We start from the raw sequence: 21,711 nt of genomic DNA, 5'->3' as shown, positions 1-21,711 counted from the left end.
ATTGTTTGAGTTTATTGTGTTGAGATTTATCTTCTTTTGGTTAAAAATATATATTATAATCATCTGGTAGCAGAAAAGACCCTTGAAACAGGATATTTGAAGTGTTTGTTCAAAAGGGCATGTTTTTCCCTTTCGTTTTCATCCCTCACACTGTGAAAGTAGCACCAGGGAGCCTTCCAGCTCGTTGGTCCTTTCCATTTCCTGACAGAGGAAGCCCCCAAGTCCACCCATGATAGTGCTGAACATGTGGATTCTGGTATTCCACGCTTTCCATATCATAAACCTTTATTTCTATTAGCTACACATCCTTCCAATCCCAATGTTTCTTCTCTACAACAAAATAGTCCAGCTTGTATTTCAGCCTTTATAAAAAAAAATAACATCCCCAGCATTCTTGTTGACTTTATTTGTATAGTTGACACCACCTCCAGAGAAAAAGGGAGAATTGGCCCAGTTAGAGCAGTCCAAAACCAATTATAAACTTCCTCAACAGCAAATAGTTCAAAATTTGGCTTTAAATCAGAGATTAAATCAATCAGCAAACTATCTTATTGATCAAACACCACCCTCAGTTTAAAAAGCTGGAGTCCTCAAAAACTAACACATGCATTTCTTGAAAGCTTTAAGTGTTCTTGTGGGGGAGGAAGGGGACAGAACAACTTTGACTTCAACTGTATGTTACACCACCCTCTATTCATATGTAGCAGAACAGCAATATAAAAATGAAGGTAGGAATAGGGTGTCTTTAACAGCATAATTACTAATCCAAGTGTTACGTCAAAGTGCTGTTGATAAGCTGCTGTCAGCAGAATAAAAGTAATCTTTCACTTTCCTGTCACAGACTCAATTATAGTAATTTCCCGGTGTTGCAAAAGCATTTTTTCTTTATTTTTTCCTAAATTTTATAAATGGCAACATCATCGTGAGGCACGTGGATGCCATCACTTGTAGGAAATCGTTCAACTATTTAACTATTTAGCAATATTAGATGTCAGGATAAAGTTGAAGAAACGTATATCCTACATAAACTGCAGTGGAGCTTAAGAAAGCAAAATGGAGCAGAAAAATTAAGACTCCTTGCCATGCAGAAATTGTCAGAGGATCATATTTATTGACAATGTGATTCCTACAGTTCTAATCTTCTGTTTCATCTGAAAGACAGGCCTTTCAGCAGCACAGTGTCAGAACCGATGATCTTTCACCACGCTGTAACATTCCTGTGTCTGGAATGACGTGATTTCTGTCTAAATGGTCATTTTTAAATAGGTAGCCCAACTCACTCCCAAATCAGAAGCATCACAAGCCTTATGCCACGGGACAGTTTCCTCAGTGGGAACCCTGACATCAGCAACAAACCCGACCCACTCATGTGGCTTCTTCGCTGGCAACACTCAGCCCACAAGCAACGTGCTTGGGCTGGTGTTCATCAGCTTCTCCATTAGACCGTTACTGGATCAATAATCAGTATTCATCAGACGGAAGATGTTTCTCTTCAGTCTCTACTAAATGGATGTCAGGACTAAGAAGGCATTTGTAAGCATGCCAGCAAAAGAGTACTGTGGACGACATAAAAATGCTTATTTATTAATGGTCAGCTTCAAAGTAGGAGACTAACTGGCCATTAGGTCTTTGTGTCCACTTTTGTTCTGGGAAACAGCTCTTATCTTTAATAAGTGCCTGTTAAATCCTAACAAATTGTAGGGTTTAACATTATACTGAGACATAGCTGATTTTATTTTAAATCAAAGAAATGGCATTAATCTGTACAAATACAGGTAGGTGAACCTTAAGCAAGCACAGGAAGATCAATGCAAGGATTAAGAGACGCTATTTATAGCTCATGAAAGCATTGCTCATGTGTTCACATACGGCTCTGCCAAGCCGCAAGCTTTCATTGCATTATGATGCCAGCTACAAAATACCATCCCCGTACAAAACAACTCCTGTCACTCAATTTTGATCGAACTAAGCTGAAACATTCTTGAGAGTGTACTTCCTGTATTTGCAATGGAGTTTTTAAGGCAAGGGAAGTCAGTAAGCAATAGTCCAGATAGAGATGGGTTTAAAAGATGAATTAAAAGCATCATGTTTGGGACTTTTGTTAATTTGTTGTTTTAATGAGGGAGCAGCTTAGACCACACATAAGTGCAACCCTCCAACACCTTTAAAGCCAACATGTTCTGTTTCTTAATTTCTTGTCAGTTGAGGGTGTAAGACTCAACACACGATGCTGTATGGTATATCACAGACCGCATGGTGCACCTGAGGCACTATAATGTGGTTAGTATGGTATGTACGGGGCGTCGGGAAGTCATGTGCTAATGATCTGCTGAGGATTTGGGGGGATTCTCCAGCAGCAATCACAGCACCGAAGGAGCACGCAAAGAGGAACTGGTGATTAGTGTCTATTCCACTTACAAAATTGAGTATCAGCACCTCAAAAATACAGCTGCTTTTTTGTGCTACAGCCTGTCTATTCATCAACGAATAATCTTAAGAGAGAAAGAGATATGCCAGTAAAATTAATAGGCATTGCAGTGAAAGGGAGAATATCAGTTGTACTATTTGACTGTAAATGGCAAGAGTGAGGCTCAATGAACCAGTTTTGTTCTGTAATTTCTTTCAGATGAAAGATGGGAAGAATGTTGCTGTTGCCATTCGTTGTATATTTTTGAAATACATAAATATGCAGAATAAAAAATGACAGAGCTACCTCCACAACTTGGAGTGATTAAAACTTTCCATGTGATGGTTGTAGCAGTTGTATATTTTGATTAGCAGGAATGTTGATGGCAACGTGTACTGTAAGCAATAATGACAATAGATTAACAGATATTAATGTAGAAATTATTAGTGCTAGCGCTAGAAGTCAGAGAAGTGTATCAATATAATTGAGGGTACGAGAGACATAATAACCTCAGTACTCCAGGATAACTAACCAGCACAGCTGAAAATGCACAATAAAGTGCTCACATCCAAGAGTTACTTCTATATATGATAGGGTAAAGAATTATTAATTTAAAAAATTCTGAATAAAGTTGCATACTTATTATGGTCAGTTTTAGATCACAGTTGAAGATATAACAGATTAAAAAATACCAGTTGCTCTTATTATGGCTTTTTAATCAACATTATATAGACACTTGAGAAGACATAAGAACAAAATGTAGTCCCTGCCCTTCAGTGTTCTTCAGATCTAAGAGTGAATTTGTTTTCTGTGCATGTATGGATCCCGTCCTCCAAAAACTGCAAGGTTACGTTACCTGCAGACCCCGCATCACAACAGTACAGGTTAATGCAAACTAACAATAATAAGCACAACAAGAAGCCCAGGGAAATAGCTATTATTATTATTTGAAAGCATTGTTATTACAAATTTGTACACTTGAATAACTTTAATGCTACTAGTAATGCAGTCACGGGAACGGTAATATGCACGTCTGTCACTCACAGTAATGGCATGGGTCAGATGCAGGGGATTTTAAGAATGTAATTGAGCATGGAAAGGAAAAGATTGTCATCAAGTGGCCCCAACCACGAAGTTTAATAAGAAAAAAATCTGTGATTTACTCTGAATTATTCTCTTCCCTCCTGAAGCAGAGAAAGGATGCTAAGTGCTTATGAGAACAATTGCTAATCACTGTAAAAATACGTGCCAACTCAAAAACTCCGATCATAACAACAAACAGCTCCTTAGAACATACACAAACTTGAGTTCATGTGGGGAAAAGAAGGAAAGGGAGGAGAATTTCAGGAACCAATGATTGAAAACAATATGCTTTGTAACTCAAACCCTTTTGATGGCTCTCACAGAACTGGCACCATTTCACGGACGGGGAGGCCAGGGCCGCCGGGCGGGCATTCCTGTGTCACTGGACATCCCTGGCAGCACAAGGATCTCAGAAATCTCTGCAGTTCCACAGGACATTCTCTGGTTCTTCAGCATACGTAAACCCACTTTGTCTTCTCTCTCCCTGCAGACGGGTAAAGGAACCTCAAAACTTGGTGAGTTCTTCCTTCATGAATCTCCACAGCAAAAAGGTCAGCACGAGCTTGCTGAGGCCATTATAGAGACCTTGAAAGTGAGTTGCTTAAAAGCAGGACGCTCCCTGACCTTCTGTTTGCTGGCTCGTGATCAGGACAACCTTCACGGCTATATAATATAATACCGTTGAACTTTTGTCTGCAGCCCTTGATTTGCAGCCATTCTGTCACATGAGATCAGACAAAAAGTTCTTCCTGGGCAAATTTGCACTGCTTATGTTATATAAATATTTTTCTCTATCTTAATTTCTGCTATATTTCCTAGACAAAACCTGAGCACACTAAGAATGCAAATGAGAAGGTGTTTTAGTGACATTCATGTGTAGCCCCTTTTGGGAAAAGCATTGTGTCTTATTTCTGATCTGGACTGGTGAATACAATCCCATGACATCACGTTTAAAAATGGCTATGATACACCTACTGACAATGCCAAAGAAAAACTAGCTGATTTTTTTTAAGAAGCAAACTGGCACCAAGATTACAAGGTGAAACAAATGTCTGGGGCTCATTGTCTACATGCAGAAAAGCCATTTCAAAAGGAAATCTGTTACTTAATCTTTTCTTAGCTCTCACGTCCAAAACTGTTTAAATTAGCGCATTTCGCTTCTAGCTGATCAGATCCGATGGGCATCCAGGTCACATTTCTCCTTCCCTTTGTCTCCTTTCCTGTTCTGTATGAGCGTTTTTGTTTGGTTTTTTGTTAGTTTGTTTTGAACAAACCAAACGAAAACTAACTTTTTTATTTCTTTCATCTTTTTGCTGTTGTTTCTTTCCCCTCATGTTCTCTCTTTCTTTCTCAGCCCACCTCACAGGTCTTTCCCATTTTTTCTGTCTTGCATAGCTTTCTCTTACGATTGCTTTCTCATCCCTAAAGCTCTCCTACATATTCTTTCTGCCCCAGCCGCTCTCCTTTTAGTTCTTTGGCACACATTTCTCTCTTTTTTCCTTAACACTCCTGATCCTTGTTAACTTCCTCTAGCGTTACTGACAACATGTTCACTTTTTACGAACGCTGTTCTCCATAAGCAGAGCAGTCACGTCTGCTGGCTCTCAGCTGACGGACTAACCTGTGAGTGAACACAGGAAGGTAAAAGCAGAAAGACACCAATGAAGGAAACTCATTTACACCCAGATCACCCCATGACTGAAAAAAATTCCCCCCAAAAACGATTTATTTGTGTCCATGGTGTCACTTTTTCCCCTCACGACTTTTTCCACCTCTGTCCCTAGGCTGTCAGAGGAAATCTGCCCACCGTGGGACAAGAAAAGAATAAAGGTAATACCTTCATTCTTCTAAGTCAGCAGTATGATTTTATTTTTAAATACAGCCTCTGTGGAAAGCTACTTGCCGCTTTCTGGTTGGTATACTGTGTCTTCCTATGCCCTTTACCGCTATAGTTTACCCTGCTGAAATTGCTTCCATCTTGCTTAAGGTTCTCCAAAACTTGTTCTGCGAAACGGGCCACATTTCCTTGGTCTCACTTTTGTCCTAATTATAAACCTAAAGGCAGAGCGGTGACATATTCTATTCCTCTTTTAGCCACACGCTTCCATAAATGCTGACAAGCCAGTAGCTATGACAAATAGCTTTCAGCTCCGTCATTTCAATTGCTGCTGCATGTACAGCAGAACTCCAGTAGATGGCAAAATGATCCACCTTGTTTTGCAACTGACAGTGTTCGACAGGGCTGTGAAAAGGCGAACACACGTTTCTTTCGTCCCCCCTTTCTTTCCTAAAAGCCACCACGATAATACACTAAAAATGACCCTATTTTGCTTGTCGGAATTTGCCAAATTAGTTCACCACCGTCCAAGGCCGTTAGGTTTGATGGGGGCTGTTGGGCGCAAACCTGCGCTGCCTCTGCTCGATTCGCTATCGCTGCTTTCGCTTTTCTCCTCCAAGTTTAAAACACGAACCCCCGAGACGCATTGTAAATGGATTTAGTTTGTAAAAGAATTGCAAGGTACGCGTACCAACAGTCATTAATATTTCAACAGTATTTCAGAAATAGTTAAAAGAGGTGATCAGTCCCCTTTTTACCCTGTTACCGTAAGGGACCGGGTATTGTAAAAACGCATTTGCAGTCCATGTGCCTAAAAACAGCCGCGAGATGCACCGATTCCCAAGTGTAACGATACAACTTTCCGTGCTCTGCGCTTCGCACGCTCGGTTCTCCTCTTTTGGCGGCTCTGTGGGCGCGTTCCCGCCGCACACGCCCTACAGACCGAACAGGCGCCGCCGCCCCCAGCGCGGGGCCCGGCCGCAGCACCGCCCCCGCCCCCAGCGCGGGGCCCGGCCGCAGCACCGCCCCCGCCCCCAGCGCGGGGCCCGGCCGCAGCACCGCCCCCACGGCAACGGGCGGACGGCCCGCGGCCGCTCCACCTCCCGCCCGCGAGCGGCGGGGGCGCATGCGCGGCGCAGGGGCGGAGCGTGGTGACGCCGGGCGTGCGGCGGGGCCTCGCGTGTTGCCGCGGAGCGAGCGGCCCGGCCCGGCCCCGCAGGGCGGCGATGGCGGCGGCCGGCGGCGCGAGTGCCCCGGTGGAGACGCCCGGCACCACCACCACGACCACCGGCACCGCCACCACCGGTGCCGCCGCCGCGGAGGCCGGCGCGGTGCTGCAGCGGGAGCCGCTGTACAACTGGCAGGCCACCAAGGGCTCGCTGCGGGAGCGCTTCGCCTTCCTGTTCTCCAACGAGCTCCTCAGCGACGTGCACTTCGTGGTGGGCAAGGGCAGCCCCCGCGGCGGCGGCGGCGGAGCGCCCCCCGGGCCCGGCCAGCAGCGCATCCCCGCGCACCGCTTCGTGCTGGCGGCCGGCAGCGCCGTGTTCGACGCGATGTTCAACGGCGGGATGGCCACCACCTCGGCCGAGATCGAGCTGCCCGACGTGGAGCCCGCCGCCTTCCTGGCGCTGCTCAGGTCAGGCGCGGCGGGGCGGGCGGGCGCGGGGGCGCTGCGGGGCCGGGAGCTCGGCGCGGCGGGGATGGTGCGGCCGCGGTTCCCTTCCCTCGCTCCGCGGCTCCTGTCCCCACACAGCCCTCCCCGTGGCCGCTGCGGTCGCGTCCGTGGAGGGAGATGCAGAGAAAACGCGTAACCACCTTGTGGGCTGGCACGCAAGGTCACGCCGCCCCGCTGGCACGGTTGGGTTCCTTCTTGCTCATTTCACTGCTCCGTCTTCCCAGGAGAACTGCCCAGATTGTAAGGCAACTAATTGTCCACCCAGAAAAGTGCTTTGACAGTGGTGGGTGTCGGGTTTGGCTTTTATTTATTTTTTTTTGAAGTAAGATGGTAGGAATTAATGGTTCCTCTGAGTGCTGCCTCTGCTCGATTCACTATCGCTGCTTTCGCTTTTCTCCTCCAAGTTTAAAACACGAACCCCCGAGACGCATTGTAAATGGATTTAGTTTGTAAAAGAATTGCAAGGTACACGTACCAACAGTCATTAATATTTCAACAGTATTTCAGAAATACATCCACCTTCTAGTAATGGCTAACAAGGGATAGAGGCTGTTATAGCAAGCTTTTAACTTCATTTGGTATTTACTTTAAAATTTTATTCATCTGACTGTCCACTTTTCTTTTCCGGCAGTGGTAATAAATTGTTTAGTCTTTTTACCGGTGACATATTCATTGCCATCACACTTTTTTGGTGTGCTTTTGGGTGGAGAGTGAGCATGCAGCAGAAGGGAGTAACTAAGTGACTTTTACACACAAACAATCCAAGTAAGACCATGAGTGCAGTGATGGCAAAAAGTAGGTAAAATGGGTTAGTGATTTCTGATTTGGGCGGAATAGGATCTGCTACTTCTCATGCTCACAAAACTGATGAGTTCATCTGCCACTTCTTTCCACTCAGTGTAGTGGTAAATAAAATTTAGGGTGTTCATAGAAACAATTACTGATAGTTTCTTCGTACATCAGGCTGTGGTGTGGTAATATGACTAAGTTGCTTAACCTTAAGGTTTTTCTCAAAGACCCTCCTGTGATAGGCAAAACCTCTATGAAATATGGCACAGATTTCTTTAATGAACATTTGGGAAACAAGTAGTATTGCATGGGAATAAATATGTAGTACCTTGAAGCTTTCTGTAATGGGAAAAGCCCTGAAGTCACAGCAACTTTCTCTGTGTTTTGCGGCCTAACAGATAAGAAGAGTGGGAAGAAGAGCCGCGAAGTCCTTTTAGCAATCATGGATACAGGATTTGCAGCAACTGATGAGAAAAAACACCAAAACAAGCCACCGTGCATCAGCAATATCTCTCTGTTGCTGTTAGCAAATGAACTGTATTTATTTTGTGGATTCTTAGCAAAAAGGGAGTGGCAAGGTCAAGAGTCAGTGCAAGGTCAAGGTCAAGTGCAGCAGAGTGTGAGATAGTGGGAAGTGTCTTTCGAGCAAAACAGTTTCGGATTTTAAAAGTAAATGAATGTGCACATATATGTGTTTTTCTATATATGTGGGAAAAACACTGGACAGTGAATAGCAGATATAAGGAGAGAAGTTTGTTTGGATAAAAGTATAAGCAGGGAAACTGCAAGGTTCTCAGTAAAGAGGATGGCATTTGAGAACTGTAGAAGTGACTGAAGAGATGATGTTAGAAGCAAACAAAAGCCGTCTTGTCTTGGTAGAGCTGCTAGTACATAATGACCAGGGGACTTAAGTAAGTAAACTGATTATACTTGTATCTTGTCTAAAAACCAGCAGACTGATGAACTACTGAGGCATTTCTTCTTTGCTATGAAATATGAGTCAGCGTTTTAGGATGTTCTTCCATATTGTTGCAATAAATATAAATGGCAACAGCTGTTAAAAACATATCTAAAGAGAACTTCTTTAATACAGACCAGTACTGGACTTCTCCCATGCTCATATACACTCTTTTTAAGCATACCCGCTCTAAGGCAACCTGTTATTTTCCTGGTGTTGGCCAGAACAGGCAAGGATTACACCTTGCACCGTTGGCCTCTTTTATCTGTCATTAGTAAATTGGCTGGATAATGATGATTGCCTTTTATAGGACCTTTCTTTAATCTTTGCAAAGACCAATTAGACGTGTATTGGCTAGAAATTAAGTTAGGATCTTCGAATACACATAGCAAATGAACATTAGGATGAAGTGTTGACGCAAAAACTTATAGGGACAATTTATTAATTTATTTATGTTCCACAGCCACTTTCCATTTTATTTACTCATGTGGTTTTTTACATCCTATCTGTAGTTGATATGTTTCATAAAGATCTACTGACAAATGCTACTTGTAAATGAAAACCAAAGGGGAAGATTTTTTGATGAAATTTTCTCCGATTCTATTAAAAAAGTAATTCCGTCTGTATGTGTTCGGTGAGACAGAGTGTCATTTCTCTGTCCTATGATGTTAACTTTCATTAGCGTTAGTGTTTTGTCACAAAATAGATGGTAGTTCTAGGATTATGTTTGGATATATTAATACACAACTTAAAATCAGCTATAGTTGCTACATTTTTCTAACAGGGCGCTCTAAAGTCATAAATTTGTAGAGAGTATTTAAAGATAATGAACTGAAGCTTTAATTAATAGTACCACTGTAATTACAGTAACATGTTTTAGGGTACCACTGCAATTACAGTAACGTGTTTTTTCCCTAGAGAAAGTGGGTAGTCCTCCTTGTCTGTGGGCTAAAATCTTAACTGTATGGGAAAATGGGAGCCTTTTAGTATTGGCTGGGGAATGGGAGAGAACTTTCTTAGAAAACAACTGGCTGAGCTCAAAGGCTTAGAAATGCCTGTGGTGTGTGTTTTGGCTTATCATCCAGTATTCCTCTTGCCTGAAGAGTCTGCAAACGCGAGCCAGAGGAGTTTTTTAAAGGCAGCTGACTACTTCAGTAGTTTGACAGATAAATTCCTAAGAGCTGAAACAATATCAAAGTCACAAAGTTTGAATCTGCTTCCCAATTAAACAGCTTTTTTTAATGTTTGTAACTGTACAAATTGAGTAGCAGTGACCAAGAAAATTAAAGTTGTCTCAGTAGGATTCTGCTTTAGGGTTCCATTTTGTTGTTATTAATAAGATTTTTTTTTTTAAATACTTAATTGACTTTTAAAAATATGTTTTACAGTAATTTAACTTATCCATTGATTCTAGTATAAAGGAAAGTGACAACATGGCACAGAGTCAGTCTTCCAAATGTCTTTGCAGAGGACTTTGGCAAGCAGTAAATAGAGGAGTAATCATGACTAACTTGGAGAAGATTTCTGCATGTTTTTTTAATGGTGAAAATATTTCAGCCCTTGGGAAGATGCTAAGACCAGGAAAGAAAGAAGTGCTAACGTGAGGGTAAAGAAAACTGGCATAAAATGTGTGAGAGGCTTATGTAAACTGAGTGAGTGAGTGGTCACTTGGAAAGTTGTTCTGGTCACTAAAATAGTTCTTCCACTATGCACATACATACACACCCTGTCCTGGATGACAGTAAAATTATTTAATATCTAAAGAGCAGATTGTTCCTATAAGTCTCTTGAAAGGGAGGAGAGGAAGGAAGAAGGCAAGGGGGAAGGATAAGGGATCTGGAGCCCCACTGTGTCAAGTGGAGGAGGGACAGCGGTGTGAACGTAAAGGTGTGCTCGTTCAGGCATCCCACAAATGGCAGAGGTAACGCACAGCCAGAGCTCTTGGCACAGGAGCAGGGGGACTTTTAGAGAGAAGACACACCTGGGGTTCCTCTTTTATGCGTAGATGAGTGCATCATGGTCATCTGCATACTTAAGGGAAATAGGATTATACAACATTCTAGAGCAATGTACCTTTCTACCATTTCTTGTAGTTTTTACAGCTACCTTTTAACTTGGCAAATTCAATATTTTTTTTAGTATTTGCAAGACTACAGTTGGTTTGAAAATGCAGCAAAGTATTTGCATTGCCAAAACCTTGAAATATTTAACACAAAAAACTGATGATGTGACTTGCCAAAAACTTGAAATATTTAACCCAAAAAAATGATGTGACTTTCTTGGACACTTCTTGTCATGAGTTTTCTCAAAGTATGTAACTATATCACTAGTTCTGTAACCGTGACTCATTACACCCTGGGGTGGACAATGTCTAGAAACAGACAGTGAGGTCGGTAGTGCCCAGGAGCTCCCCACAATCTCTCCTGTCCTCGGCGAATACCACAGCAGATGGGGCCCAAAGTCGTACACCAAATGAACTCGGTGAACATTTAGTGGATATTTATGTACATTTTAAAGGGGAATGGGTGGTTACTGAGGTGGTGTTGCAATAGCGTGGGACCTGAGCATGATGTAAATGATACGCAGAAAGGGCTGGAGAATGCACTGGGTTTGGCTGGGGAGCGTCTCAATGTATATCCAGCCATACAGCAGGGCAGGGGTTGGAGCACAGTGCCTCAAGTGTGGCATTTATGGGATGGAAAAGCATCCTGTAGCTCATAGATCTCACGTGATCTCATTGTGGAATTCCTGCATTTGCTCATGTGTCCTGGTTTATTGTGTTTAATCATCTCCGTGTTGGGGTCAAATGTATTTTTGTAAATCACAGGATATTCTTGATTATTGTCTGAAAAACTGATGAAATATCGCTAAGTTTATCTTCAATGTCACCTGTTGGAAAAGTTATTTTTAGGAAGTCATCTTTTCCATACAGAACCTTAAAATAAATCTTATCTTGTCTGGTCTCGAGTAACAGCTGCTCAGGAAACAGGGTTATTTTTCCTGGTTTTGGGGGAGGCTTCTGTCTTTCGGTTCACAGCTTATGCCAAAATCTCAGCCAATCATCCAGGCTCAAACAGTGGAGAGAAGCCAGAGTGTTTTGCTGTGGCAGGAATGGAAGAGTCAAGGTCATCTGCTAGAATATCGCTCCCTTTCCTCTCCTCTGAACGCTACAGAATGGTGGCTTTGACATGAGATGTTATCAGAGGACAAGTCCTTGACACTATCCTCCTCATGATGGGGAAGCCATCAGTAGATTATGTGCAGTACTGTAGCCATAGAGGGTTATGTGTTGATATTTAGAAATACAGCTCTTCCTAGTGAATCAAAAGAGCATGCATTCGTATGTTAAGTAATTCTGCAGCTCAGCTGTTGTTTACAGTTCGGTAACTATGTATAACAGCCGGATCAGTCTTGGGGAGTAACACATATTGAAATGTATGCCATTAGGTTAACGTAATATTCTTTCTTCAACCCTTTAACTAGCATATTAATTTGTAGAAATGCTACATGGTCAACTGTTTTCTGTTCAAAGTGCAAATGTTTTAACCTGTTTTCTAAATGCAGAGAGACTGCTACATTGTGCTCGACTGTCCCCCTCAAGATGTGTTTTTATGATCTCTATTTGTGTATTGGTTTATAGGTTTCTTTATTCAGACGAGGTTCAAATTGGTCCAGAAACAGTCATGACTACATTATACACTGCGAAAAAGTATGCAGTGCCAGCTCTGGAAGCACATTGTGTGGACTTCCTAACGAAGCACCTCCGAGCAGATAATGCCTTTATGCTACTTACTCAAGTAGGTAAATTTACGCTTAGGTTTGGTTTACTAGGAAAATCAGTATTTGGAGGGAAATTACTAAATATTACTTTACAGTGGGTTTGCTATTACATGGTCTCATCTATGTATGAAAATGTCATGTTGCTCTGTCAGTATTTTTACAGGCTCAGATTCTTATTAATGCGGAAGAAAAGCGCTTTTTAAAGATTTTTTTTTTTTAATATGCAATGGACTGGGACTTTTCAAATGGAGATGGTTTATTCTGCAGTGTATTTGCATGAGTCTCCTAATGTGATTCAGTTCACTTTTTTTAGTTATTTTGCCAAAGCTACAAACATAAGCATGAAATTTGCATGTAGTGAATTCTCCTTAATTATGTTCTCCTTGGAGAATTTAAGTGCTCTTGAAGGTATAAGCACAAGGAATACTTAGACAAATCAAGCTATTTCAAGTTATAGCTATACTAGAGTAAAAATACTTGCTTTTTAAGATCAGTGCTTTGTCAACTTTATGCTTAAGATGTATTTCTTCACCTTTTTAGGCTCGTTTGTTTGATGAACCTCAGCTTGCTAGTCTTTGTCTTGACACAATAGACAAAAGTACTATGGATGCAATAAGTGCAGAAGGCTTTACTGATATTGATATAGGTAAGTTACTTTGTGTGTCCTAAGCCTGAAACTTCTGAAGGGAATTGCAGGGCACAAGAAGATTTTGTCACAGAAGCCCAGGATAGTTTGTCCCCTTACCTGAGGATGTGGAGTCCCAAGCACATCTTATCTCCTTGTCACGGGAACTGGGGTAGTTCGCTTCCCCCCTCATCTGCGCTCTCCTTTGCATGGGTGTCAACACGGCAGCAGCTGCGGATCTTAAAATTTGGGCAGCAGCACCTGCGTTTACATCAGCGAGTTTGCTAATGAGCAAAACAGGACATTGCATATGTATGATATGTTAATCAGCACAAGTTTTGTTATCTACCCCTGCAGAGCTTTCCTTTGAGATTCACTCCTGAGCAGGGTTTTACTTCACTGGGTCCCCATTTGATTAGTGTTGATGTCCCGGGGCTCCCACCATGGTAACACGACGCATTCATTAAAGCCAATGCTTTCACTTGCTGAGTGTTGTGCCTCGTCCCTGAGGGACCCACACCTGCTTTTTGTGTGTAACAGGAATCACACTGTTCTGTTGCCACAAGGTCCTTTATTAAGAGTTGCACAGATCAGGTACAATTTATGAAATCCGTTTAAAAAAATAAATCTCTCAACTGCTGGTTTCCATGTTTCCTCTCTGGAAAAGCTAGCGGTTGTGAATTTGCTTACTTCATTTCATCGTTACTATGCATGTCTAAGATTTTACTCCAGTTCAGCTAGACTGGGTGAAAAAGTCAGACTGAAGGAAGGTATTCCAGCTGCTTAAAGAAATTGTAAAGCCATTGTTAACTCATCTTCAGTGGGATTTGTAGCCAGACTGTGAGTGTTCATCTCTACACTTGATAAGTCCCAATGTGTTTTGACTTTCCAATCTATTTTCTGTGACCACAAATCATGCCTTGCTTAAATTCGGAGCATATAAAAATTCCCAAAGATGACAGAAGATTCAGAATACGAAGACACAGTTTTTTTCAGACTTGTGTTCTGTGACAAACTGAGAATTTTTGTGTACCTGAAATACTAAGAAATACAGGAAAACATGAGAGGGTACCTTGCCTTGTGTCCTGTGTTCCACCTTCAAGCTTTGTAGGTGGCAAATACATCAATGTTTAAAATCACTTCTGTGTATCTCTAAACTGGTTTTGTGTGCACCACTGCTGCCTGTGTTTGTACCTGATCCAGACTGGCAGGTGGCTACTCAGATGACAATATGACGATGTCATCATTGATAACTTTGGGTTTTTGTAGTGTGTATTCACTGCTTGGTTGCTTCCAGTTTAGATCTTGCCTGAGCCCTGGAAATTCTTCAGGAAATTGGTTGTCACTACATAAGTTATATATAGTCACACTCTCAGGAGTGAAGAAGAAAGTTCATATGCCATCTTAGCAGGAAAATGGTTTTTTAGTTTGGTGTCTATACACCATTGGGAGATTTCTTTATAAATAAGTTGTCTTGTCTTTGATGTCATGAGTATTCTTAGTGTTACTTGTGTAACATTTTAAGCTTACTTAATGCATAGCACTGTCACTGATTTGGATGAAAACTGATCTAAATCTGTTACCTTTTTCTTCAGACACATTATGTGCAGTTCTAGAAAGAGATACCCTTAGTATTCGAGAAAGCAGACTCTTTGGAGCTGTTGTTCGCTGGGCAGAAGCAGAATGTCAAAGGCAACAACTGCCTGTGACATTTGGAAACAAACAGAAAGTCCTCGGGAGAGCTCTTTCCTTAATCCGTTTTCCATTAATGACTATTGAGGAGTTCGCAGCAGGTGAGTTTTGGGGTTCTTTGTTTTACTGTTAGATCATATCTCTGCACTGTTCACCTGTGAGTGTTTAGATGATTAACACTCTATTCTGTTTTTAATATTGTACAAGTAAAAACTGTGGTGCGCATATGAAAGCAAAACATTCTGTAGAATATGCTCTGTCCGTTGGAAAATATTATTGTCATCTTCAGTTTGTGAGTGTGTGTGGTTTAAATACAACAGTTGCAGTAATTATTCAGCTCATCTTAGAAGTTGTTTCTTTTCGCAGGCCCTGCTCAGTCAGGAATCTTGTCAGATCGGGAAGTGGTAAATCTCTTTCTGCACTTTACTGTGAACCCTAAACCTAAAGTAGATTATATTGACCGACCAAGATGTTGCCTTAGAGGAAAAGAATGCAGCATTAACAGGTTCCAACAAGTGGAGAGTCGCTGGGGCTACAGTGGAACAAGTGATCGGATTAGGTATGAGGGCGAACATATTACTCAACTTCCACTTTTTGACATAAGATACAGTACCAAACATGCTCGTTCTGTTTGGGCATGTTTGATCTTTTTTTTTTTTTTTTTTTAAATGTCTTAAGTTGCGGTGCACATAAAATATAAAGTAGCAAACAATAAAGTTCAGGAGGACTGAGTGTTTTAGAGAGATTGGTTGTTAGCTGCATATTCCTTTTTAAAATACCAGGTCTTCATCTGTTTTTATTTTGGACTTGTTCAAAAGAATCTAATTATTTTTTGTTTAGTGATACCGAATATCTTGGGGGATTAGCAAAGCTTTAACCTATAGAGTTGATACCTTACAAAGGGTTTTTCTTACTATCGAAATCTAAATAGGAAGTGTTGTTCTTCCTTGAAATGGAAGAAGGCAACACACCCATCACAGTTGTTTAAATTCCTGTCTTGGCTTGTATCTTACAAGGTTCACAGTTAATAGAAGAATTTCCATAGTGGGATTTGGATTATATGGATCTATTCATGGACCCACAGACTATCAAGTTAATATACAGGTACAGTATATTCTGTTCAAGTAGGCTTATGCAGATACTACACTTGTACTTGCGAAAGGTTTGGTGTATATTTGGGTGGGAGCAATTAATAGGCTGGGAATCTAACCTGTGTTTTGTCCCCAACAGTGGTCATAAGCAGATGACTAGGGAAAAGTGAGAACAATATGAACTCTTCTCCCTTTCTGCTGTATTCTCCTGTCCTTTGATCATTTTCAGTAAAGGCTTTTCCTGAGACCAGTTTCTCTATTTAGTAGCTTCTGGTGAGTCTGTCTTCAGGATGTTTGTCCAGTCTAACCTTTAATTCCTGTAACCTTTCTGCAGAGGAATTTCCTAGCTTTGTAATCTGTTCTATTGTGCACAAAGTCTGTCTTTTAATAAAGCTTCTAGTAATTGAGGAAAGAATTCTCGGGTTTGCCATCAGCAGCTCTCTGAAATCAGTGACACAACAGGTAGTCACGGCTAAAAAAGCCCACTGTGTCATCAGAAAGATACCGAAAACGAGATAAAAGGTGACATTGTGTTGCTGTATGTAAGCCAGGTGTGCCCGCATCTTGGGTGCACTTCTCAATATCACCCAGCAGAATTAGAAAGTAGAGAAAAGAGTTGCTGTTACTGGGACCTTTTTGGAAAGATTGACATCTTATTTACTACTGATTCAGTGTTGGGCAGAAGGTTGTATGTTACCGTTACCCTCTTCCATAAAGTTACTTCAATTTTAGGTTTGCTGAAAACATTGTCCAAGCATGGGAATCTCCCTAGTTTCTTCTGCTAGTAAATTATTTATTTGTATTGCTGTTATCCAGGCTTCTGTGTGAAGACCTTATCCGGCTGTTACTTGTTTTATATCTTCATGCTGTTTAGCCCCCTGGAAAGTCTATAGGGCTTTTTGCTGCTGTTGTGTTTAATTATTTAACATTGGTTTCAATGCTTTCAGATGGCTGTTCCTAAACCTTCTTTTGGCCTGCTTAATTGTATTTGAACCTTTCTATTTTAAATGGATACACCTTCATACTTCTATAGGATGCCCTTTTCTGTTTGTTTATTTCCAGTAATAGCCTTTTTCCTCTTTTCTCAAGCCTTTTCTAATAGGTGATGTGCATCAGTACTGTACTTGGGCATGTGATGTCCTTCAGTAGTCTGCGCACTTCTTAGAAGGATTTGATTTTCTTAATTGCTTTTTTCAGCTTCTTTTGAACAAGTTTCCTCATTTTTCTCTTTTTGAAATTTAGCACAGCTGTGGTGGATTTGCTTTTGTTGTTCACGTGGGAGTGCTGGCTCTCAGTATATTATGGACCCTGTTACGTAGTGTTTCCATTATGAAGTTTTGAAGCTGATCCTGCTTCTCAGTCAGTACCAAATCAAGGGTTGCATTTCTTCCTACCGAGCAATTGCTTAGCAAGCCCATGAAATGCTCAGTGATAGCATCTAAAAATGTCACCCGTGCTTCATGTCCTGATATGACACTTGCCCCATCTGAGCTGGTAATTGAAGACACCACTAAAATTGTATTTCCTGCTCTTGTAGCCTGTTTGGTCCCTCTTAGCACATTGTAGTCGGGATCATCTTCTAGTAATATTGATCCAGCACTGTATTTTTTCCTTTTTAAGTATGGAGTTTCAGTCCATTTGAATTCTCTTATTGAAATTATTTTGATTTCATATTAAGTTTGTACCAAGGTATTAGGATGCTGTGACTGGCACAGTTTTACTCAGTGCCGTGTGTTTTCTAGCCTGCTACTATCACATCGCATTGATTGGGTTTTTTTAGGTGTGTGGGAAATTTTGTGAAAGAATCTGTGACTTCATTTGGGCAGAAATTTCATTGTCCCCATCTTACTTCGTGGACTTCCAGCCTGTGTTGGAGCTGCAGTTTTGGTTCATTTCTGAGCATCCTATTCAAATGACAGTTTATTCGTATTCTGTTCCCTATTTGGTGATTACTATTCTCTGATAATCTTGTGCTTAAGGGTAGGAATTTTGTGTCTGTCTAAAGAAAATAAATGTGCCTTTCCTCTTATGATGTTCCAACCAGAATGCATCTGGAATGAGGTTTTGAAGGAATTTGTTGGCTTTTCCCCATTCCTCAGTTTAAAAGCTTGCAAGTTCCTCAATCTGAGGTGCTATCACTTTGGTTTTCTAAACTATACAACTATGTAAATGAGTAGCATAGTGCACTAGATTGAGTCTTTAGAACAAAATAGTTGGTACTGAGGACCTAGCAGCTATACTGTACACACACACACACTATATTTATACATATATATAGCTATACTATATATATTGGGGATTTTTGCTTTGGTGCACTCCCTCAGTGTGCTTGCTGGATTTATTTCATCTGAAAATAATACAGTTCCTGCAAGGCAAACCAAAGCATATTAAGTGGGAATGATCAAGAGTTTCACTTGAACACCATGCTCATGATCCAAACAGAAAGGCCATCCATCTTACACAGGTTTTCTTTATTCTGGAAGTGTCCCCAGTTCCTGAATCTTTTCAGACAGGTCTTTAAATCAGTGTCTCTACCTTTCTTCTTGGATCTGCATCAGTACTATCAGAGCTTCAGAGTTAAACATTTTATACTTGTCTTAAAATAGTGATAACGTTTGTTGCAAATACATCTTTTATGTGAAAGGGGCCTAGGACTTTGGCATTATAATTGTTAATATTTCTATTGGTTATGGCTGGGAAAAATTAGAGCCTATAATGGGGCTTAATCTCATTTGTGCAATATTAAAAACTATATGGCAATTTAATAATAAAATATTAAAATTGGTAAGATTCTTGTTAGTGCAGTAATAATGAGAAATGTTCATGTTACTCTGGAGCTCTGATATCTGGCTTCTGTGGTCACCAGCATGGATCAGGATTGCTATGCCAAATGAGAAGTGAGGTATCTGCTCTTACTGTATCTTAGCTAGTGATTCCTATTTGCCACTAAAATCGAAGGCAAAATAAATAATGCGTAGTCAAAGTGTAATTTTTACACTGAATCTAGAAGAGAAATAAATTGCCTATAACATAGGAGCACAAGTTCTTGTTTTCTTTTAAGAATGTATCATTGAGTGCTTACCTTATCTGTGAAACCTTGTTTTCTACATTAACTACAGCCAGCAAATGTGCTTTCCTCACGTGGGCTGTGTAGGTGTACAAAGATCAGCAAATAAAAGTGCAGGATTATATGTAGTATATGAAGGTCAGAAGCTGAAGGTCTAAGAGCTCTTCACCTCCCAAGCAAAGACTATAACGTGGTTGGAGCCGAGTTCAGTCCAGCCTGCTGGGGCAGCCCAAGCGGTATCAGGAAATTACACCTACTTTGCAGTTCTGAGATTGCACCATCCTTGCAATTAAACTGGGTGGAGTAGGCAAGTGTTTGCTGGTAATCTTCTGTTGTGCATACAATGAGGATCTTTCTCAACCTTGTAAACCTAAAAATACTGTCTTTGTGTTTTTGTACAGATAATTGATTATGAGAAGAATCAAACGCTGGGACAAAACGATACTGGATTTAGTTGTGATGGAACAGCCAGTACATTTAGAGTCATGTTCAAAGAACCCATAGAGATTTTGCCAACAGTTTGCTACACGGCTTGTGCAACGCTGAAAGTAAGAGTGCCTAACAGTATGGAAGAAAATGATATTTTGATGCAAGAGTTGTTCTTTTATCTGTCTTTTGATGTGAAGGTGTCTTCTAGATCTTTAATTTGTTCTAAATTTAGTGCTGAAAAAGGATGTAGTTAAAATCCACAGTAACTTGTAGAATTGCTGCCTCTCTTCTGTGCCACAGCGCAGAATTCATAACCGGATCCTTTGTGCCTTCCCACTTTCTGTCTTGATATAAGTGTTGAAATGAGTCCTAATGAAGTGACTGGTTCTGTGTGGGCAAAAGCATTATCTAGAGTAAATAATCTGGCAGCTCTCTATCAAAAATCGGGTTTGATTTCTTTTATCAAAGATATTCTAACCACTTAGATCAAGAAAACTGAAAGCTTTTTTTTCCTCACTTCTTATATGCTGAAATAGAAGAAAGAATTATTTGTTCTAGGAAAGTCTCCCCTTAATGTTATGGGCAAATTTATATTTTAAAGAATATTAAAAATTTTTTGAGAAATCATTGAATAAATAATTCTCTACACATAAATCAAAGTTGAGTGGGTTAGAAAAAAATGTTGCACATTAAAAGAAGCTGAGGCAGGGAGGGGAGAATATAGACAACCTGTATGACAAAGAGAAATACTAGAAAACATTTAGTAATTACTGGTTGGATAAAATCAAGTGATTTAAGTCTGCTGTCAGATAAACAATTTTATACTATTAAAATAACGTAAGTAGGTAGTTTCTGGACATCAACATTTTATGGGTCTTGCTGCCCACTGCCCTTCAGTTGCTGATCTCTTCTGATGTTTTTCAGGGTCCCGATTCCCACTATGGAACAAAAGGTTTGAAGAAAGTAATCCATGAATCTCCTACTGCTAGCAAAACGTGCTTCGTCTTTTATAGTTCACCCGGTAACAACAATGGTACATCAATAGAAGATGGACAGATACCAGAAATCATATTTTATACGTAATTTCACATGATCATCTCGGATGTGTCAGTATATTATTGGACTTCAGCTCACTACTGGCGGCAGTTAAATTTTGTGAGATGGGATGAATGTGCGAATGTCTTGTTTGAGACGTACCGGAAACGCTATTTTCTCTGCATCGTTATTGGCAGAAATTTTAAAATGTCAAGTGGAATAAGTACTCTGTATATTGAAAAAGATTGTTTTAAATAATATCTTGTGATTAATTGCTTTGTATTTTCACTCCTTCAGTTCTCATGTAGTGAATTTAGTTGTTTGAACTGGAAAATCCTTACTCATTATGAACTTCCTATATATGTTTTACCCAACCTGTCCTAAAAAGACAGCAAAGCTGCTGCTGTAGCCCCAGCTTTCACTTTGTCCCCCACTGACCCTGGGCTGACCCTATGGACGTGAATTGCTACTGTAATTTTTTTTAAGTATGTCAGCAAAGCTGGATTCCTATTGCTGTCATCTTGACTTTTTGGACGAGCTGCTGAGAATTAATAGACTTAGCCCTGCAGACGCTGTCTGCAGCTGCGCTGAAGAGATACTGAGTCAAATTCAGCAATAAACAGGTCTTTCCGGAATTTCTCTTAATTCAGAAGGGCTGTTTTGGAACACAGAGCTGCTTATGCAAATAGCTGCTGTATATACTTATGTGCCTCTAAGAAAATGTAAAATGTGAAAATGAGAATACAAGACTTATAATGATTATTATTTTATCATTGGACATTCTAATGCTAAAAAAATTAATATGAACTAAAGATTCTTTGTGTGCATCTACTTTTACAGATTGCATATGCTGATTTGATGCCATTGATGTATGTATATAGCATTTGGTGTTGTGCAATGTGTGGTGTGTAGTTCTACAGACACGTAGTAGAATTTTGTGTACAGAATCCTGTAACTTCCCACGAATTCCGCTGAAGTAAGAATTTCAGAATATGGGGGAAGGAAAAAACAAAACAACAAAAAGCAAAAGAACCACACCGTCCGTGTTCTCCTCTGGTTTATCTTTACGTGTCTGCTGCGGTGCCTGTGCTGCAGTTCTCGGGTCTCGGCCCAGCCGTGCGTTTCTGTCCGCGGTTCCCCTCGCTCAGCACACGGGGGCCTGGCTGGAGCCGGGACGGGCGGGGACAGCGCCCTGCTGCCAGCCGGGCCCGCTGCGGGGCGCCGGGGGTGCCGCTGCCCGGGT

The 21,711-nt window shown here is 40.9% G+C and overlaps 1 protein-coding gene across 1 annotated transcript; it reads left to right on the top strand.

Annotated features, from left to right (window-relative positions):
• Positions 1–6,459: 6,459 nt before the first annotated feature.
• On the top strand, positions 6,460–21,228 carry BTBD1 (BTB domain containing 1). The gene is made up of 8 exons (XM_082060670.1): positions 6,460–6,963; positions 12,390–12,546; positions 13,070–13,175; positions 14,750–14,947; positions 15,213–15,405; positions 15,863–15,950; positions 19,406–19,552; positions 20,358–21,228. The coding sequence occupies exons 1-8, from the start codon at positions 6,554–6,556 to the stop codon at positions 20,514–20,516; spliced, it is 1,458 nt and encodes a 485-aa protein (XP_081916796.1). The 5' UTR covers positions 6,460–6,553; the 3' UTR covers positions 20,517–21,228.
• Positions 21,229–21,711: the final 483 nt, after the last annotated feature.

Source organism: Streptopelia decaocto (assembly GCF_964273445.1).
Source record: "Streptopelia decaocto genome assembly, chromosome: 9".
Taxonomy (NCBI): domain Eukaryota; kingdom Metazoa; phylum Chordata; class Aves; order Columbiformes; family Columbidae; genus Streptopelia; species Streptopelia decaocto.
This window is presented reverse-complemented; position numbering and strand designations above follow the sequence as displayed.